This window comes from Haemaphysalis longicornis, unplaced genomic scaffold (genome assembly GCF_048455015.1).
Source record: "Haemaphysalis longicornis isolate Haplotype H1 unplaced genomic scaffold, Haemaphysalis longicornis Haplotype H1 scaffold_8, whole genome shotgun sequence".
Classification (NCBI taxonomy): Eukaryota; Metazoa; Arthropoda; class Arachnida; order Ixodida; family Ixodidae; genus Haemaphysalis; species Haemaphysalis longicornis.
In genome coordinates this window covers 116,761,946-116,782,336 of record NW_027526445.1, presented here as the reverse complement: position 1 = coordinate 116,782,336, position 20,391 = coordinate 116,761,946, and the positions used below count along the sequence as shown (strand labels likewise).

The 20,391-nt window shown below is 49.8% G+C and overlaps 1 protein-coding gene across 1 annotated transcript in view; it reads left to right on the top strand.

The window, feature by feature from the left end:
• The first annotated feature begins 59 nt into the window (after positions 1–59).
• The window catches only part of LOC144149548 (transcription factor kayak-like), a 93,346-nt gene continuing 73,014 nt past the window's right edge, over positions 60–20,391 (top strand). The window contains exon 1 of the mRNA XM_077681175.1: positions 60–408. Coding sequence (XP_077537301.1) covers positions 298–408 — 111 coding nt within the window. The 5' untranslated portion in view covers positions 60–297. The remainder of the gene's footprint in view (positions 409–20,391) is intronic.

Below are 20,391 nucleotides of genomic sequence, written 5' to 3'. Positions count from 1 at the left end.
GCGTCGGCGCTGTTCGCCCCGACGCAGGCGATCCGCGCACAGCACGTGATCCGCCTCCGCGCGTCGTTTTGGTTATTTTTGGCGGAGGGGATGATGTCACCGCTTGGGAAGAATTTCGGCAGGGCTTCCCTCAACCTTCGTACACCGCGAGTGACTCATCCTTTCGTTTGGTGCCACAGCGTGAACACCACGAGAAACTTGGCTCCGGACTCCGCGTAGTCGTCTGCTGCCCGGGTCGCCCACGAGAAGGCCAGCGGCGGCGCCGTCGAAAGCGGCCGCACCAGAAGCGTCGTCGCCATGTACTGCGCGACGAGTGAGTCTGCCGATCTGCGGCTGTCGGTCGCCGATATCCTGTCGTCAATGGCCAATGGCGTCAATGGAATACCCGACAGCCCGGTGACAACCACGGTGAGTAGGGAAGCGGGCGACACCCCGCCGTCTTTCCTAAGCCGGACAGGCGATCGCTATCGCATACCGTCTGCTATCGCGCTAGGACTAGCACCGCTCGCGTCGCGCGAACTGCCTGCGGTTACGTGTGCTTGCCCGCAACGCTCGTATCTCCCGCGCCCGAGATAGCGCCCCGAAGTGGGCTCTGCCGCATCCCGTATCGACTCATTTTGCACGCTTTCGGTCCTGTCTGTGCGCGATCAAAGCGTGCTCATGACTGCGACCTACTGCGCTTGTTACGCGGAAGTGTTTGATGGGCGCAGCGGTTTTTGGGGTGGCGGCTGACAGGTCTTGAGTGGGCGCGTCTGGTTGTTGCGGCGACGGGCCTAGTCGTGTCGCAAAGTCGTGCGCGGCATTTGCGGCTGGCGCAAATCCCCCCTCCCCCCTCCCCTTGCTTTTTGCGTCACATCACATGGTTCAAACGGCTTTCGCTTATGCATCTTTCGCGACGCGCTGTGCGGTGGCTTTAGCTGTGCTCCCGTGTAGAACGTAGACGTTCTCCAGTCCGGGCGTGCCAGCTGGCGTTCGGCCACTACGCGTCGTATTGTTTTCTCGTCGTGGAGGTGTTTCTCGCGATTCGGGCTGCGCGCGTCATACGCGCAAAGTCCATCTTTCTATTTTTTTATTTTGCAAATGTCTTCAAAGTTCAGAATTATGTCAGGTCAAGCTCGGTTCCACGCTTGCGTTATTCGAAAAACGTTGCACTTGATCAACAGCTGTCGCGTGTCGCCTTGAAGGGGTTTCGCTTGCTCTTGAGGCGCCGAGTGTTTGTTCACGATTTAGCTAGCGACCACCGTGCTCGTTTAATTTCACGCAAATACGATATCAAACAGCACTTTTCCATCTGGTTGTGGATAATTTTCGTTTTACAAGGCATGCATTTTGGAGCTTTTGGAACATATGCGTATAGCAATGGCATATAGAGCGCGAATCCCAGCAAGCGTTTGCGTCGCTAGCTCTTCGTACAATAGGCAGTACTCTGTCGCTCGACCTCTCCGGATTCCTTCGTGGATAGTCCGTCATCGCGATACGCTTCGCGGCGAAGCCAACTTTCTCGCGAATGCTCGTGGCCCTAAATAACTAAAAAAAAAAGACAATCGCAGTGTAATTGGCCGCATAGACGACTCTGCTTTAGTTAGGCTTCTACGGGAGGAGGAGTACTGTATGGTTACAGGAAACGGGTGTAACTCGTGTTTTATCAGAACTAACCCGAAAAGAAAACCATATCTCGTTTGGCTGCTCAAACGACTCCATTACCGTGGGAAGTAGTCACGAAAAAATAAAAAAAATAAGTCACAGTTTCACTACAAATAACATGAAACCGCCATGTAACGTCTGCTAGGATAAAGCTGGTTCTTTCAATTTAATTGAGCTCATTAATTTAATTTGCGTGGGAGGTTAAATTGCGAACTACAAACAATTGTTTCGCTTATTTTTATTTATTTATACAAATTCCTACATTGCCCTCACGGGCATTAGTGTAGGGGGTAGGGGAAAGCAAAAGCGGGATACAAATGCACAAATACAATTGTCATACAAACAAACAGATTGCATTTCCTTAAACAATAATTATGCATCAAAGCAGTGGAATTAAGCGGTGAAGATGTAATGTTTGAAAAACAGCACTTCAACGCAGGTTTTTGCTTTTCACTCGTTGGGATTGTGCCGCAGTCAATGCACTCGCAATTAAGGTGTTGTCAAATTGGAATTCAAATATTGTTTTGCAATGCCATTTTCATTGGCATTTTAGCAACTTCACTGTCTTATCACATGATCAGGGCTGAGTGTCAATCATCTTTTTTCCCCTGCGTAGCGTTAAATCACCCGTCGCTAATTGTTTTGCCTAGTACTGTATCACTCTTGCTTCGCTCCAGGATTGCTACTCTAATGCGCATGTTGCGGTGCATCAGAAATGTCAAGCAACCAACTGTGCATGCCTGCTTGTTGGTTTGAAGCAATGCGCATGCTAAATTTGTCGTGAGCACAAAATTGCAGACAGTGGTTTCAACAAATTCTACTTGACTAGACGCAGGACGCAAAAACACGACAAGTCGTTATACTTCAGTCAAACAAAACTTGTTGGTGAGTGATTTAGTTCACGAGGGAGGTGGCAGAGCGACGAATACGGCCTCCAACTTCCAATGCAACCAAATCAGAACTGAGCGGTTTGAATCAAAATTCGTAATGCAGGCAAATGTTTCTTCTAAGATGAACATATCTATTGCTTGCAAGTGTCTGGATTAAACCCTTTACCTCGCGAAGATGACTGTGGCTAGTGCCTTCCTTGTTCATATGTGTTTCAGAAAAAAAAAAAGAAAAGAAATTTTTTTCAGATAAATATTCACCAATCAACTCTTTGCCAAATCAGCTTCCTCTACGTAACAACAGGAATTTTCTGGCGGTGGTTTGCACCGAACATCTGTCCACATTGCCTCGATCGTCGTATCTGCTCATTTGCCACACTTCACCGTTTCACTCGGACCTGTTCTACTTTTTTTGTCCTTTATCGAAACTTCGTTCCACCCTCTACAACCTTGAAAATGATCCCCACATTGATGGCCGTCAGCTGAGTCCAGACATGCTTGATAAAATAGCAATTTATTCTCATATAAGGCCTAGGCATAAGTGCTGTAAATGCTTGGTTTACACTCGCTTCCACTGGCAAGAGCGAAAGAGAGACTTCCCCACACTGCAGTGCCTGTCAAGAACCATCTCGGAGGCTTGTACCTTTTTTCACTGTATTTATCATCATTTCTCCTTCCCCATCATCTAAACCCCCAACTCACAACACCACGCGTCCTCCTCTTCCTCATTAAAAGTAATACATACTACTACTACTGCGACTCTGTTCAGATATTGGAACAGTTTTTTGTACGTATCGTGCAGCAACCTGGCCGTTGTCTTTGTAAATCCAAATTATCAGGTAAGGAGTGATAGCTGGTTATTCAAGCTGTTCCTGAAATCTATAAAGGGCTAATGGGAGTTCAGAACAATTCCCTTCATACCCCACAGCTGTGGAAGCGAGAGAGAGAGAGAGTAAACTTTACTACAAGCTTCGAAATGTGGGGTGCCGCAGCTGGGAAAACAATGAACGTTAAACAACACACCTTGACTTAGTGTAAATCATCTCTTCACTTCTTCCTCGCTGCTGCTGCATCGTTAATCGCAAATGATGCAGCGGGTAATGCATGTCGTGGTTTATCACATCTGTTAATGTTCTCGAACTATGAGCAATAAAAGTTCACGGTTTACTTTCTTTTATTGTTGATGCACTCTGTGGGCATGCGAGTGCATTTGTATTATCGATGTACAGCAATTATTGGTTCGAAATTACCAGTAACTGTGCACTTTGCAGTAAGGTGCACTTTGTATTCACAACATTATTAAAACTGCGCTTACAAAACTTTCGAACATAACCACCTCGTTTGGTTATGCAGCAACTGTCACACAAACTGGTGTCTAATCTACTTTAAACATGCGCGCAGGTGGTAACAAACAGTAACTTCATATTGCTTTGGTCCTCAATTCTGGTTTCCTGAAAAAAACTTGGGGAAAAAAAAATGAAACTATCCGGTTATTGATAGAAGAAAATGAATATTTTACTTGCAACTCCCCAGGACATGTTTGTCTGGGTATGATATGGGTGGACGAACGCTGTTGAAACTTGTGTAGCTAGCGCTACTAATCGATTACCGGCTGTAGAGGAGGTGTTTCTCATAGGTCAGATAGTCATTGGGCAATTTTAATTACACCTTGTTGACCATTATTTCTTTCGGGTAATTTATGAACATGCGGCACCGGCTCACATTGTCGTACCAGTGCCGTCACGTGGTCAAGTATTGTGGAGATTCCCATTGTCTTTGTTCCTCGTAACCTTGTGCCTTTGGTACTACTGCTGCTGCTTGGAGAGAAACTTTTTCTGTCATTTGTTTTAGTCTCCCGGTTGCAGCCATGGAATGCCGTATTCCAGCAAATTTAAATGGCTCTGGTGAACTGCTCTTGCCTTCAGGTACACCCTGAAACTTTTCCATGTCATCGTTATCATCAACAGCCTACTAGGTTGTCTGCAGCCCAAAGGCCTCTTCCATCGACCTCCAATCGCTCCTCTCCTGCGCTGGTTGAGTGCGTTCTTTGCCCTCAAATTTCCATATTTCTTATCTCCAGTGATTATTGGCCTTCCTCTTTATGTAGATCCATCTACTGGTGTCTGCTCTCTCATCGGCTGTCATTTCGTCTAATTATGTGGCTAGCCCAAGTCCGTTTAGTCCAGCACAAACCAAGTGCTCCTGGAAAGAGAGGCATTTTCTCATTTGGTTTCTGGAGCTCTGGCTTGACTCTTAACACTTAACCTTAATTGACCGTGCCGTAAAGAGGCTGCAGATGGAAAGGGGAGGGCTGTAGTCCCTACTAAATGATGAGATAACTCAGATTGCGTCGTGTTATAACAAAACAACAAACCCTCTCGACGACCCGTGGGAGTGAGGTACCAAGACGTAGCATTTGTAAACAATGCATTGTTGACAGTTGCCGAGTTGAAAAACAATACCTATGTGTGCTAGCGTCTCTCAGGAGGGTGCCTTTGTGTGCGGATTGACAACATTCACGTTCACCAGCTCCAACAGTTGAATAAACTGATTGTCTTTTCTTGCACTGTGAAGTGCACAGCATGCGCCAGTTATAGAACGATAAGCATGACAAATCATTTTCTTTCCCGCATCACAGTGGCAAGCGCAATGGTAACGCAGTAAGTGTTGTGCGTAGCCCGGAAGCTATTTTTCTGGCTACTTATCACATTTTCTTTACATCTGCTGTCTATGTCAACGGTGGGGAAACTCTGGTTTGTTCACTTATTTGGGAAATTTGTGAAATTGGGTTTTGTAAAAATAGAGGCTCAACTGAACATTTCTTTCTTGCGGACCACGGCTTCTAGTGCATTAATTTGACCCGTCTTATTCTTTGGATAGTCCGACAAGGGATATCAAGCCTGCCACACTGACAACGACAGACCTGTCGTGTTGTTGCGAACAATTTTGTTTCACACATTAAGAGAACCCTTCTGTTCCAGTCCCCATTTGTCAGTTGGTCGAATATCAGACATTCTTTGAAAATGTGTAAGATCGATTTGCTCTCAGTGGCTCAAAAGGTGTGTATTTCCCCCTTATAAAGGCCAGCCTACTTTTCCGTTTCCTGTCGCGTGTTGTTATGCAGTCCCCTCTTGAGTCCCACCTCATGCTGTGCGCGAGCTCGCAGCTTCTGTCCATGGTCAGCCTGCCAGCCGGCATCCCAGTTCAAGACCCGAGCGTGTTCTCGCTCACGCCAAGTCGTCAAACCGCCATCGTTGCTTCGTGTTGCTGCCCGACTGCGCGCATCTATCTCCTCGTAAAAGTGCCCGGTGTTTATACACAGAGAGCGGAGTTCGAGGTGATTGCGCAAGGAGACACACTGGCCCCGCTCTTTGTGCAGCGAGTGGTTCAGGGGCCCGGACAGTGGACCGGGGGTCGAAGGGACGCTTGTTTCTTTTCCTCCTCCTCCTCCTCCTGGCGGCGGCGGCGCTTGACTGCTCCCCGCCTGGGGCGCTCTTCTGGGGGCCGGGTTGAAGCGCCGGGTGTTGTGCACGCGCCGTGCCGGAGGAGGGGGAGACACTGGCCTCCAAACAGACGACGGGCCCGAGCTGCTGCTGCTGCCGGCGTCGTCCCTGGGTCGGTCGGTCGGTCGGCCGGTCGCCAGCCTCGCCTTGCAGCCCGAGCCCGAAATTCGCTCCCCCTCAGTCTCTCTCCCTCGTTGAGGCGGCTATTTCTGTCTCCCCTCCTCCCGCCATTACCACCGAGCTGGCGACAGCGTTGGCTGCGCCCCGCTCTGAACCACTCGTCGAGGCCCTTTGCGGTGCTGTGGAGAGGAGGTCCGCCCCCCTGGGGAGGAGAGGAGGAGGCAGGGATGGGCTGATCTTGGTCCTTATTACCACCGCTCGCACGCGGGTTTTGTCCTTTCTGTTTTCCTCTGCCTGCCCGGCTGCTTTCCCCCGGCGCCAGCGTGCGGATTCAAATGGCGGTGGCGGGGGTCCCGCTAGATGCATGCATCATGGATTAGCCGCCTTTCATGCGCTGGGCGAAGGACCCGCTTGGAATGCGGGTCTAGCGGCGGCGCCGCGGCGGGGTGGGAACGTCGGGCTCAGGAGGAAGAAGAACGCGGCTGTCGCCGATGGGACGCGCGGTGAAAGTTGGGAGCAGTGGGCGTGGTCCGTGGTGGCGCACGCGCGGGATTTTCCTCCATAGCGCTCGCGGGTATCTATTTGCGTTTGTTTTGGCTCGAATGCATAGCGCCTACGACGGAAGCGCCGTCGCGAGTTACCACGGCGTCCGAACTCGCAGTAGAATCAAGGTGGTGTTGGTGAAAGGCGACACGAGCGTCAGCTCATCACTGTGGGAACGTTCGGTGGTCGCGCGAATTGGCCGTGTGTTCTGTGCAGTGCTTGAGCGGCATTTTACGACGAAGTGTATTTACGACTAGACTGCTGGGAACGTCTAAAGCGAAGCTACAGGACAGGCGAAGCTTTCTGTGTCTCTGTAATGGCGTGTGTCGCGCTCATAGGTCGGCAAAACAGAAAGAACTCACTCAAACTCAATCACAATTTTTTTCATTCACGCTGTACTCAATCAAACTCAGACTCAAAAAGTTCGTCTGTTCACAAAATCACTCGTACTCACTCATCAAATACTCATTTGTAATCGTACTCACTTGTACTCAAACTCATTTGTCCTCACGAGTATTCATACTCAATCTGTACTCATGAGTACTGAATCTGTACTCATGAGTACTCAATCTGTACTCATGAGTACTACTCATGAGTACTACTCATTCTGCACTCATGAGTACTACTCATTCTGCACTCATGAGTACTACTCATTCTGCACTCATGAGTACTCAATCTGTACTCATGAGTACTCAATTTGTATTACTCACGAATAATCAACTTATCTGCACTGTTAGCTAGGTCGTAGCTCGAATGAAAGACTAAGTAGAAAAAATAGATTGTTTAATTGATTAGAAAAACACAGGTTACATATAAATCAGGACAGAGGAAGAAAACGTCTGACGCGGTGCACTGTCGTTGGGTGACTTACTGCGCGAAGGCAAGTACATGTGACAAAGCAAAACGGAACGTAAGCACTCGCGTTGCGTCTGGTGTCTCCTCTTGTTCTCAGGCCGGGTCGGGCTCAGGGGAGCTCGGGGGTTGTCGGTGCAGCCGTGGCCGTAAACTGCGTTTTTCTACGTGTCTTCGGGTGGCAGCTTTTGTCGTCCGTTTTCTTGTTTGCACTACTGTTTGCACTACTGTACTCAGGAGTGCATATACTCAAGAGTGCAAGCACTCGCAAAAACAGTATTCATGAGTATTGTACTCATGAGTGCTGTGTACTCATGAGTGATGTGTACTCATGAGTGATGTGTACTCATGAGTGCTGTGTACTCATGAGTACTCATACTCATTAGTACTCAAACTCATGAGTACTCATACTCATGAATACTGTACTCATGAGTACTCATACTCATGAGTAGTGTACTCATGAGTACTGTACTCATGAGTACTGTACTCACGAGTAGTGGACTTACCCCTATACTCACTCGTCATCGTACTCACTATTTTTTTCTGGGTGTGTGATCACTCATCATCGTACTCACTCGTGAGTTTGAGTACAAATGAGTACAAATGAGTGTACTCACGAGTGAGTACGCCGACCTATGGTCGCGCTGCAGGAAAGCCCACTTTGTCTAACGATGATGGTGCTCGTGGGTGAAGTGAAGGAACAAAAAAAAAAAAGCGCTTTTCCTGGTCGGAATCGAACATGGGTATCTGGTGTTATGAAGCCGACGTCTATCCTGTTGCGCAATTCTGGCAAGGCTGAAACAGTTTATGTTGGATAGGGGTGAATGGACGGGAAAAATTAGACAAAAGTCATGCACCCATCCGTCTAACGACGACGATGGTTGGACGCGCGAATCGTGCAAAATCAAACGGCGAAGGGGCAAGTGAAAGCCGCTGAGATCAGAAGTCCAAACTGCGTGCCAGCCAGAGTCACGCTCAAAAAAGTCAAAGTACGAGCCGTCTGCTAGACGAAAGTCGAAACTCCGACGACAATCAAGGAATATCCCTCACGAGGAAGCATCGCGTCAACCATCGTCGTCGTTAGGTGGACGAGTCCGTGCTCGTTTCTTTACTGTTCACGAATGAATGGTAGACATAAGACGAGATCGTTCTTCACTCCATTTGAAACATAGTATACTTCTGGAGATTTTAAGCGAAGTCGTAGCAGGAAGGAACGAGGGGAAATGGTTACTCGCAAGCTACTTTTCAGCGCTTGACTGGTGATGCAAAACATACTTGCGCGATTTGCCGATGCTTACAGAATCAACCGCCAATTCAAATAGTGCCGTGTACTTGCCGTTCCAACCACTTTCGCATTCAAAATAACTTTTTTCTGGCCGGAAAACGGGCGTGATTGGGGCGCGACCACGCACTGCGGGCGTCGAGACAGCAGCGCGCGCAGCGTTTAAGATAAGGACTCGATAACATATGTCGCTCTCTATTTTCTTCGGGGATCGTGAGGGATCATCTGTTATGCACCACGGTGGCTCACTGGCTAAGTCGTTGTGCTATCGAGCCCAAGGACGCGGGTTCGATCCCAGACGCGGTGGCTGCCTCTCAGGCGGAGGCCAAAGCAAGTCGTTTTGAAACGAAAGTCAGACCTTCCCATAGCCATTTTAGCGTTTATTCGGTGCTGAAAGGTGCATTAATTGCTGAGAAATCGCTAATCAAGCAGCGCATTTCCTTTCCGCATTTCCCTCGCAGCGATTCCGTGACGCAAACAGCATCCGTTGTAGTGCAGTGCTCGCGCCCGACTCGGGCCGGGTAGCACGCATTTTCTCGGGGCCGGGCTCTTGCTTGAACCAAAATTTTGTCAGGCCGTGCCGGTCCGATCCGGCCCGGGCAGTTCCTGAGGCCCGGCTATCCTTTGCCGCAAATTCTAAATTGTTGGCAAGAGAAAGTTTTCTTGTTGATATTTCAGGTAAAGTGAAAACAAAAAAAGGAAGCGCTAATTCGCTAATTAAAAGATATGATAAAAAGGCGATTGCACTTAGAAAGCCTTCACATCAATAAAAGAGACGTCTGGGTCCCATCAGCTTAGTGGGAGAGACCGGGCCAGAAAACGAGGGCACTCTAGCCACAGACTACAACATGATAGTATTTTCTCTCTTCTTTTCAGACTAAAACAAACAGAACAAACGTGACCTGGATTTCGCAGTGTGTGCAGAGTTTGAAGAACCAATTTTCCACGCAGAGCCCATGATTTTTTCGCGCAAGAATTTATTTACAGCCATGCCTAAAGGCAAGAAAGAACTAAAGCGCAGATAAAATCGTGCTGCCAGCGTAACTGGAGGGAAAGACGAAAATCAAATGGTGAAACCGGACGTATCGTCTGATCAAATTTCAGCAAGGAATGGAAGAACGAAAGGTGCAATATCTGTTGAAGAATTGCAATAATAATAAAAAAATCCACTTACTCGGAATCATTCAAGGCATCCTCGAGTGTGCCTTGATTTAGAAGACTGGCAAATGAAGTCACGCGACTACCGAAACTACAGCTTCTAAGTGAGGTGAAGTTGTACAAAGTTCGGTCCAAGTTTAAGGAAAATTTAAATCTAAAGTAGTCGTGTTCGCTTTGTGCTTACGCTTTTTAGGTTAACAGCAAACTTCTTGAAGTTCATGTTATATCCTGTCGGACTAGGGATGATATTGAACAACACTCTGGCGGGCTCGGGCTCATATTTTAGAAGTTTGTCGGGCTCGGGCTCAGATTTCAAAAATTCGTCGGGCTCGCGCCGGGCTCGGGCTCAATTTTTATAAATTTCTCGGGGCCGGACCTGGGCCGTGCCTCTATCTGTCCGGGCATAGAAATTACGGCCCTTGCACTGCTCTAATCCGTTGCAGCCGCGCTTTTGCGTCACGATAAACTGGGAGCGAATATAACGCTACCACGCACCGAGTGTTTCCGTGCTTTCGCGAGCTCCCACGTCCTTTGCTGCTCCGGATCGTTAAGCAGAATGTTTCTTCGTGGGTCCCGGGATCAGCATTGTGCATTTTGTTGGAGAAAAGCATTTTTTTCCAATTTAAAAAAAAGGCCGCGCGAATGTTCACGTGCTGGCGTCGAACCAACCGCTCTCGCGTAGCTCGCTCCCGCACGCCTGCTCGCATAGCGGAACCGCCCCAAGTGTGGACGAGTAGCGCCATCCAGCGGCAGCCAGGGAAGACGTTTCGTGCGCCAGACTTTGCGTACACTTTGAAATAGTGACTTTAGTAACCCCCCTCCCCCAAGAAAAAAGCGTTCCTGCAGCAAAAGCACGCAGAGGGTCAAATAATAGTGGCTATGCACACAGCACTGTGCGATGGTCGCACAATTATCTGGCCGAGTATTGTGCCGAAACCGAAACGAATGTGGCGTTTGGGATCGCCGCGTGATATGTCGGCCGTGCTCTCATGATATTGTTTCTAGCCTTACTTTTGTGGTTCGAGGTTCAAACATGACACTACAAGAACTTTCAGTTAAAATTTTATAAACTGCGGATGGCGTATTCCTAAACTATTTGTCACGCAGCTTTAACCACTTCCGGTCTGAGTTGCGCGGTATAGCCAGTGGCAGCGACAGCTGTCTTCACGTTTTCCCTATTTTCTACCTTGCTATAGAAAAGCTACGCGTAAGAGTGGTATGCTCGTGTTCCCGGTGAGCTCATCTGTCGGTCTAGTGCAACTTGTAATTATTCTTTGGTGTCTCTGAAAGATCCCCCTTCCAGGTGGTAGAGATTAATCCCGAGCCCCTCTACCACGGCGTACCTCATAGCCAGGCGCAGCTTCGGCGCTTTAGACACCACAATCAATCAGTCATCTGCAGGCTTAATTGATGGAGTTCTAGCCAGTTGCATCGTCCGAAGCAGTCGTGAAGCCCACGGATACGCCGCTGCGCGGAGGCTAAACACCCCGCTAGATTTTTTTTTAAATGCAGAGCATTTCTGTAACTCACAATGTCACCCGCGTTGACGTCCGTAGTCGTAGTCCGCACCCCTCCCCCTACACTATATAAAGAAAAATACTATCCGGCGCCTGGTTTCGATCCCTCGACCCTGCGGGCGGAACGCAATTAATGTACATGGTGCTCTACCCACTGCGCCACAAAGCCGACACAGAATGGGAGGCTACAAACGCGCCTTATATCCTTGACTCATTCAAACTACGTCAAGAAGCTGCTGATACGACGCATTCACTACCACCAACTCCCCAAACACTAAACGTTAACGCAATACACCCACCCCCTATGCGACGCATTTACTCGAGTCCCCCTCGCGGGGAGATGGGCCCAATTTTTTTTCTATTACCAGCTTCCGATTTGCTCTTTTGTGACTGTTTGACGATGCATGTGGCAGTGGGCGGAGTCTCAGCTTTGAGGAAGCCGGAAATTCGCCCATGTAAACACAGGTTCTTCCGAACGCACAGCGTTTCCCGTCCCTCAAAATTGTGGGAGGCGTATCTTCCGAATAAAGCGGAATTTATGTTCTTCTCCAGGGATTGTTCGGGATTCGTTAAGCGGATTTTTGTTTTCGCTGCGTCCGTTACAATAAGCGGCAAATATTAATATTTGGAGCAGAAAATATTTCCAATGTGTACCTCAGTTTTTCAACAAAAAACCCGTGCTGCATTTGCGCACGCTGGCATCCGAGTGGTCATCGCAATCCTTGCCGCCGTAAAGCTAGCTAAAATGGACAGGCCGTATAAAAAGATCACGCTGCTTAGATAACGGGGGTACTTTTTTTCCTCACGTAAAGTACTCCCGATTAAAGCGAAAACGTTTCCAGGCGCGAATCCTTTAGTCATGGACATGTTTTAATGAGGGGTTATCCAAGTGGAGACAGACGTTAACGCTACAAATTATGAACACGCTCGCTCCCGCTGTTCGTCTACTTGCAGAGCGACCGCCGAACGTGGAGACTACACGCTGCTTTTATTCCCGTCTTCTCTGAGTTTTCTTTCGGTGAGCGTATCTTGTGAAGCTTTCCTTTCCTCCTCGTGTGGGAATCCAGCGACACTCGGTCAGGTCTGCTTGCTACACGTTAAAAAAAACTCGATGGAACGAATTTGGCGAAGGTCGCAAGTTCTTAAGTTCTTTTGTTATATCGGGAATTTGGTTAACTCGAGAAAGTACAGACCGTTTGTTATTTGCTTGCGCGCAGCAGAATTTGGTGGTTTGAGAAATAATTCGGAGTCGGCGTATACGATCCCCAGTATTGCAAAGAATGGATTGATTGATTGATTGATTGATTGATTGATTGATTGATTGATTGATTGATTGATTGATTGATTGATCATCAGGTTTAACGCGCCGACGCTTCGCAGTCGATAAGGCGCGTCGTAGTGGAGCGCTCCGGATTAATTTTGGCCACCTGGGGATCTTTAACGTGCGCCGAAATCTCGTACACACGGGCGCTTTTGCTTTTCGCCTCCATCAACAAAGCGGCCGCCGCGTGCAGGAATCGAACCCTTGTCCTTGTGCTCGATACTTCGCAGAGGTCTGGGTAGTTTTCGTGTAATTTTTTGTGAAAAGTTGCTGCGCATGGATGTAAAACTGATACAGTAGTTCGCATAATCCTGGAACCTGGTAGAGCAGGTTTTTTTGCCTTAACTATTAGCTCCGTGGAGATGCCTTGCATTGAGCTCAATAACGCCAGGAGTGCGATGAGCCCCCGGTCCAGTTTCATCTCCGCAATTCATATACGTCTGTCATCTGCTGCGGGAATTGATTGATTGATTGATTGATTGTGGGGGTTTAACGCGCCGACGCAACGCAGGCGATGAGGCGCGCCGTAGTGGAGGGCTCCGGATTAATTTTGACCACCTGGGGATCTTCAACGTGCGCCGAAATCTCGTACACACGGGCGTTTTTGCTTTTCGCCTCCATCAGAAAAGCGGCCGCCGCGGCCGGGAATCGAACCCGCGACCTCGTGCTCAGCAGCTCAACGCCTTAGCCACTGAGCCACCGTGGCGGGTTGCTGCGGGAATTGCAGGTAGCCGTTTGTAACGGGGCGTACAAGGCGCTTCGGCAGTCGCTTGTTGATGTGCTTGATGCGGTTGCTCATATTGCAGTGAATGGATCGGCGGAAGCTCGCATCTGGCTAGCCCTTTATGGCGACGCCCGGAGTTAAAGCCCAGCCGCACGCCACGTCCCTCTTGGAAGGCACATCTCCCGTCCCTCATAGTGTACAAGGGAAGGACGAATGGAATTGACGGTGTGACATTCGGCACGTGACATGATGATGATAATGATTATGATCATAAAAATTCTCGTTGAGCAGGGTGGAAGGTTTTATAGTCGCTGGCCAGTCGGATATTGGACCAGGAATCCTTGCGCTCTGTAGCGCCCCCCCCCCTTTCCCCCCTCCCCCCCTTTCCCGATGAGCGCGCTCCTGCCTCTAGTGAGGATATGGAAGGGGGGTTTGGTTGCGGTTTCCCCCGCCATGTGGTACATGGGAGGAGGAGGGCAAAAGCGGCAGTATTGCAAGTCTTGGGTGGGGTACAGGTTATGGAATTTATGAAGTAGCGTACCATGGGAGTGTTGCTCATGCATAGGTGCTGACGACACATTTTAGAATGTATCTTCCGTCTGGACGTGGGAGTCTGCGGGGATTGGTGCTTCGTTCGAAGACTTCCTCAACGATCAATCTTACAGCGCCTGGATACGTTTCGTTTGCCGTGCAATCCCAGTGACCCTGTGCGGTTTCTTTTTTTTTTTTTTTTCTCGGACCGACATGACGCGCTTGTAAATTTTTCATACGTATACTTTTTTCTGTCGCGGTCTTTCTAACTCAAATGCGTAAATGACGTTCATTTTTTTTTATTATTAGCAGCCTTAGGTCCCGTGTCGCACGCGCACGACAGTTGGCAGTTCTCGGCGCCTGAAATGTCACGTCGCATAGCGGCGCGCAGCCGCCGCAGTTTGCATCGCATCGCAACGTCACGTGCGGTTAACCTCGAGTCCCGAGCATGTGGCCAGCTTGTAAGCGGGCACGTGCACCTGCGTTTCGTAAATGTGGTTGTGAGCGGCATGTGGGGCGAAGGGGGGAAGGGGGGGGGGAGGAATTGGCGCGTAGAGTCTTAGTCTTTCATGTACTATGTGCAGCGAGTGCTATGCAGAAGCGATGTTATTTTATATAACAGTATAACGTTCGTGCTTTGCCTGTAGTTGGATTGCCTTTTGAGTGCCGCAACCGCCGCGGCTGTGTTGCTGCGACGTAACGGCCGTCAGTCAAGCCGTGGGGACAGCGCCGAGGCGTCCAAAGGAAACGATCGCAATGCGTTGCGACTTCAGCAGTTGGCGAGCAGGCCATCGCTGCTGGCTGTGCAGAGTTACTCGGCAGTTCTAATTCCACTTTGTTTGAGCGCAGTCTGAAAGGAATCTGCAGTATTACTGAACCTGCGTTCGTCGATCTCTCCGTCTTTAGTTGCTTTGAAATTGCCGAAATATCGCCTGGGTGTGTCCCAAAAAACGGCATTCTTTTGTCGAAACGGCGGGACATGGCGGAGTCGATGTTTCTCACGCTAAGGTTACCGTGCCCGCGGTATACATACATGGGAAGCCAGAGAAGACGCCGGTTCTGACTCGCACTGGGTGCAGGCTGCGCTCGCTGTGTGACATGCATCTGCATTGCAAAGCTGCTTCCGGCATGCGCCAGGGGCGGCTGTATACGCGTGAAAGGTCGTGCCGTCGTGTTTTACTACACCTTTCGGTAGTTTGCTCTCTCTCTCTCGCCCCCTCCCCCTATGCTGTCATTGTGGCTACGACCAAATGACAGCAAAGCGACTCGTTAATCTTCATAGTAAGGAGAGAGAGAGAGAGAGAGAGAGAGAGAGAGAGAGAGAGAGAGAGAGAGAGAGAGAGAGAGAGAGAGAGAGAGAGAGAGAGTAGCTTTATTGTCTGAGGGGGCATGGGTGCCCTGGTTAGGATGGAGAGGGACGCGTAGTGATATGGGAATGGTCGAAGAGGTATCGCGGTGAGAGAAAGAGGGAGAAAATACTTTAATGATCGAGCTTTCCAAAATGTCCTGAGGGCGGCCCAGAGGAGTGGTTCCTAAGTAATTTTAGGTGCCTTAGTGGTTCCTTTTTCAGTGGAGCCCAAATGCCGTCTGCGCCGCCTGTGCTCTGGCCACCAGCCGAAGCTGGGTAGGCAGAGAGGACCTGGACAGCAAGACCTCCGAAACCGGTGCTGCACTTAGTCTGTTTCTGCGCTTTTTTGTGGAAGCGCGAGGAAAGCGTGAACCCGCTCTATACACTCGCCGCCGGCGTTGTGAAGAGGCAAGTACAGATACCATGCTCGCTGCACTCGCAAATCGAGCGAAGACAACTTTTTTTTTTATTAATTGCTGCTCGAACAGATGGCATGTCGCGAAGTTTTCGCGTCGACTTGTGAACGTAGCAAGCGACCGCAGAACACATAACGAGAAAGTAAAAGAGAAAGCTTGCGGAGAGAGCTGGCTGCCTTCGCAGCGCTAGAGGATGAAGTCGAAGCGTACCCCGCTTTGCTTTCCACCGGCCTTTGTCGCGGGCACACGCCGCCTCGACGGGTCCCTTGACTCCCGCCACCGCTTGCACGCGAAGGAAAATGAACTGTGCAGCACATGGGCGGCTGAAAAGAGAAAAGAACGGGAATGACGGCGACGAAATGCCGGTACTGGCGGGCGACAAAAGGAGCAACAGGCAGCCAGTGGCGCTGCTAAAGCGAGCAAGTGTGACCGGGAATAGCGCTAACGTTGGCGTTGCGTTACCCGTATGAATCGACGCCGTTCTGCAGTATAGTAACAGAATGCGGCGGACGGCATTGTGTACGCTTCTGTAGATTTGAAGAATGTCTAGGCGTGGAGTCAATGGTAGAATTTCAATAATTGGAACTTTTGTTGACCGGAAATATAGCGTGCACATACAGTCATTCAGCGGCGACAACAAGCAGAAAACACAAGCAAATAGAGGTTAGGCTTGATTAAACGTACAATATTACGCCGGGGCGGGATTTCAAAGCTCCCCAATGGCCTGGAACAATGTCGATTTGTCCACGTTTCCCGAGTATAGCTGGCATCAATGCCCGATAGTGACGATGCCCGGATCAACGTATTTTGTGCTCAGTTCCGTATCGAAACAATAGATGTTCAATATTGCCGCTTTTTGTATATATCGATGGTTCCGTCCCTAAGAGCAGTCGTTGCAACATGTCTGCCATGCACAGCAATCACGCTTCCACCGCGATTTGGCGCAAATGAACGAAGGGACGCTTAATTGAACCTCTGCTTTCAGGCCTTCTCCGCACGTATACGCGGATTGTACAGAATTTGTCGAAAGCTGGTCGGCATGTGTATTATCGCGTATGTTTTTTGGTACCGAGTGGAACCGAGGGGTAACGTTATTCGAAAGTTTCGAAGGTTCGCCTTTTCTTGCCATTTACTGCTCGTCTTGATAACATCCTGGAGAGGATGAGTGAAGATGTTGTGTTGTAAAAAATATCAGCGAATACCTTCTAAAACAAAATAAAGGCCTGTACTACGCAGGGAAAGTTCAACTCAGGAATGTCTCCTGCAGACAGGGAAAAAAAAGTGCTGGAAAGAAAGTACCGGCGTGAGCGGTTATTCCGCCGTGCGACTTCGCTAATCTTACTTGCTGTATAAGAGGCGGCGCATTGCGTCGAAGGGTGCGCACATTTCAAGACATCGTGTCCTCTCGCAAGCTCAACTTTGGGGCCCATCTTATAGTTCCTTCGCGGCTGATTCCTTGATAGGCCTCTTGGAGGCATGTCGCGTCATACAGAAAAAAAAGGAGGCGATTCTGTATCTCTGTATGCCTTCGAAATGAGTTTGACAGCGGCGCACTCCGGTAGCCTCCTGAAGTGGTCAGTAGAGTCCTGCGCAAAGCGCATCTGCGCATCTTGCTTCTTTCTTTTCCTATATATATATATATATATATATATCGTTGCACGTCATGGCAATAAAACCAGATGTTAGTTAGCGCCTGTCCTGTCCTCTTTCTTGTGTTCGTCCATTTTTAGCGCTAAAACCAGTTCACACCAGCTCGCCCAGGAGCAAGTCCTTCTTAATTCCGTGGGCGTTCGTCTTCGGCGTTACGGCGGAGTGTCTCGGCACGATTAGTATTCAACGTGAGAGCTTGTTGTAGGATTCTATGTCCCTCCCAGTGTCCCTGGGCTAGCGGCTTCCCAGAAGACTAACGCTAAGTGACGTGTTAGGCCCCTGGTATAATTCTAAACGAGCATCCGTCGTGACAAGCTCTATTCGACTTTCCTGCGAAGTGCAGGGCTTGATCAGACTCTCTAAATAAGGCTTCATTAGTGAGCGCATCATCGTCGTCATCATCACTCCATCTATTTCATTTCTCCTTATGCACCCGGAGGCTGGTGAGGTTAGCCTTTGCCAGGCTAACGTCACCAGTACCATCAAATACCACTATCTCTCTCATGTTTACGAGAGGCTGCACAGAGGGGTCGGGTCGTTGTCAGGCGGAACTCTGTGGGCAGAAACTTTCCACCGCAAATTGCACCTGGAATTTCGTTCGCTTTTTTGCTAAGCATTTTTTTTTTATTGCGGAAGTTTGCTATTCATGCTCAGCATAAGGGAACACGCTATGTGCGATCGAAATGTGACGCTCCTGGTGGTTCTGCCAAGTAGGTTCCTGAACAACTTTATGTCCTCCCGAGCACGATTGATGGGGCTGTCCCGGACATGGGCTGTCGTTGGCGCGCAACTTCGCGCAGTTCCCGCGAACCGCGCGAGCTGTTTATTCGAGGGCGCCGACTAAGTGGCGCTCGCGCCGCGTGTGCCTGCCCGACGTTTGACTTGCTCTCGGCTTGGCAGCCGTCCCATTCGGTCCCCGTCGGCGCCTCCGCGGGCTATTCGAACCGCTTCATTCATGCATCCTCCATCTCGGGAGCTATAAGCGATGCGAAGGTGCGTGTGGACAGACTCTCGCAGCGGCCTTTCCGTTTCCAGGAGCAAACTATTTTCCTCCTCCGCCAGCGTAGCAGCAGCAGCAGCAGCGTCGCTCTTGGCAGCGTTCCAGTTGGTTGTTGTCGTGACTGTACTTCATTCATGAGTCGCGCTCGGCCTCTGCTCCATTAAAAAGTACTTTGTGGCCTCCTCAAGATGGGATTGGTCGCTCCTGGATGCGGCTGCGGCCACCCCTTGGGCAGCGTTCTTATCATATGTTGTCACGACTGTACGGCACGGCCTAGCGTGTAGTAGCATCCACGGCGTGCGTGGGAGTACATAGTATATGCTTGAGGAGTGGCTGGTGCGGGTGCTATGTACGCGAGTGTGACTAAGTCACCATAGCGCAGATGGACGGCCGGCCGTGTTATTTTTCAGCGGAGTGAGTAAGCGCGTGTTCTCAAGTGGCGGCCACATGCCTTCCTTCCGTGCACGCCTTCGCCGTCGTAATAGTCACCGGCCCTGAGTCACCTATAGGAACAGCCTCCCCCCTTCTTGGAAATCGAGCGAAAGGCGAACCCTTTGGCGCCACCTCGCACAATCATACCCGGGACCTTCGCCGCTTCCTGCCTCATCCGCTGCTGCTCGGCGTCTGTGTCCTACGCGCCGGCCGCGTGCTCTCCGGCGCCTTCCGGGCTCCGGTTCTTCTTAGCATTTCCTCCTCCTTCAAGGCTTCGTGACGAATTCCTCTCCCTGTGTTGTGTTGTGTTGTCCGCCCTTCTTGTGAGGAGTCATGCATTTGCTTTTCATCCTGTCTTATCTGGATTCATTTCTGCTACTTTATTATTCGAACCTCGAAGGATAGTTAGGCCAAACCTGTAATCCGTTCTTGACAGGTCGCTTGCTGGGTCCTGAACTGTAAATACACTGCACTAAGTTTGGGAGCACGAAAATGCAGGAGGCTACACGGAAGCGCAGCTAGCAGCTGACTTGAACTGGCCCATCTAGAACTGCATGGGCGAGGAAATACCGTAAACCTTCGTTATAACCTAGTTGGCGGCATACGAAACGGTCTTCGTTTTAAACGGTACTTCGTTAAAAACAGAGACGATTTGATTTCTCCGCACTACAGTGGAGACCGTGAAAAACTCCGAATAAAGCGATTTCGTTATAAACGAGGTTTTGTTGTAATATGAAAAGTATTGGCAGCCTTCAACGAGGCTAATGTAGGCCTCGGAAGTCACACACGAGCTGCCAGCAGGCGAACGCCTGCAGTTCTTGTTTAGACATTGGCACAGCGTGTAGCGTAGGCTACACGCTGTGCTTAAAACACTGGTTTCACGCTACGTGACGACCACGCGTGTTGGAAGCACCAGGTCAAGAGAGACTTCTCTCACCTGACCTAGGGCACTCAAAACTGGTGAAACGAGGTATTAGCCGCATCGTGCGTGATTCAGGCGGTGACAGAATCTTGCTGCAATTCCGTGTGAGGAGGCCTGAGGGTGCAGATCGGGCGTCTGAGGGAAATTGGCTTTATCTTCCTTGTCGTGGCTTAAAAGTGCCCCGATAAATTAAAACGCGGCGCAAGGCCTGAGCAGGATAATAGGGAAGAAGAGAGAAGGCCAGTGACAGTTAACGCACGGATTAAAAAAAAACAAAAGGGCAGAGGACAGATTTGACGTCAAAGTTGTGATCTCGGCTCCGCACGTGCTGAAGGGACCGGGTGAACAACGTCGACGCCGAATGACAACACCACGGGGTAAAAACGCAGCAATTCTTTTGGGAGATATAATGTGGATGTCGCTCACACAATTCCGTTGACCTGTGGGAGGTCCTGTAGAGGACAAACGGGAAATGTTCGTCAAACAAATTAAGCGGCTGCGAGAGCACAAAAATGCAGGCAAGCAGCTCCAGGCCCCGGGG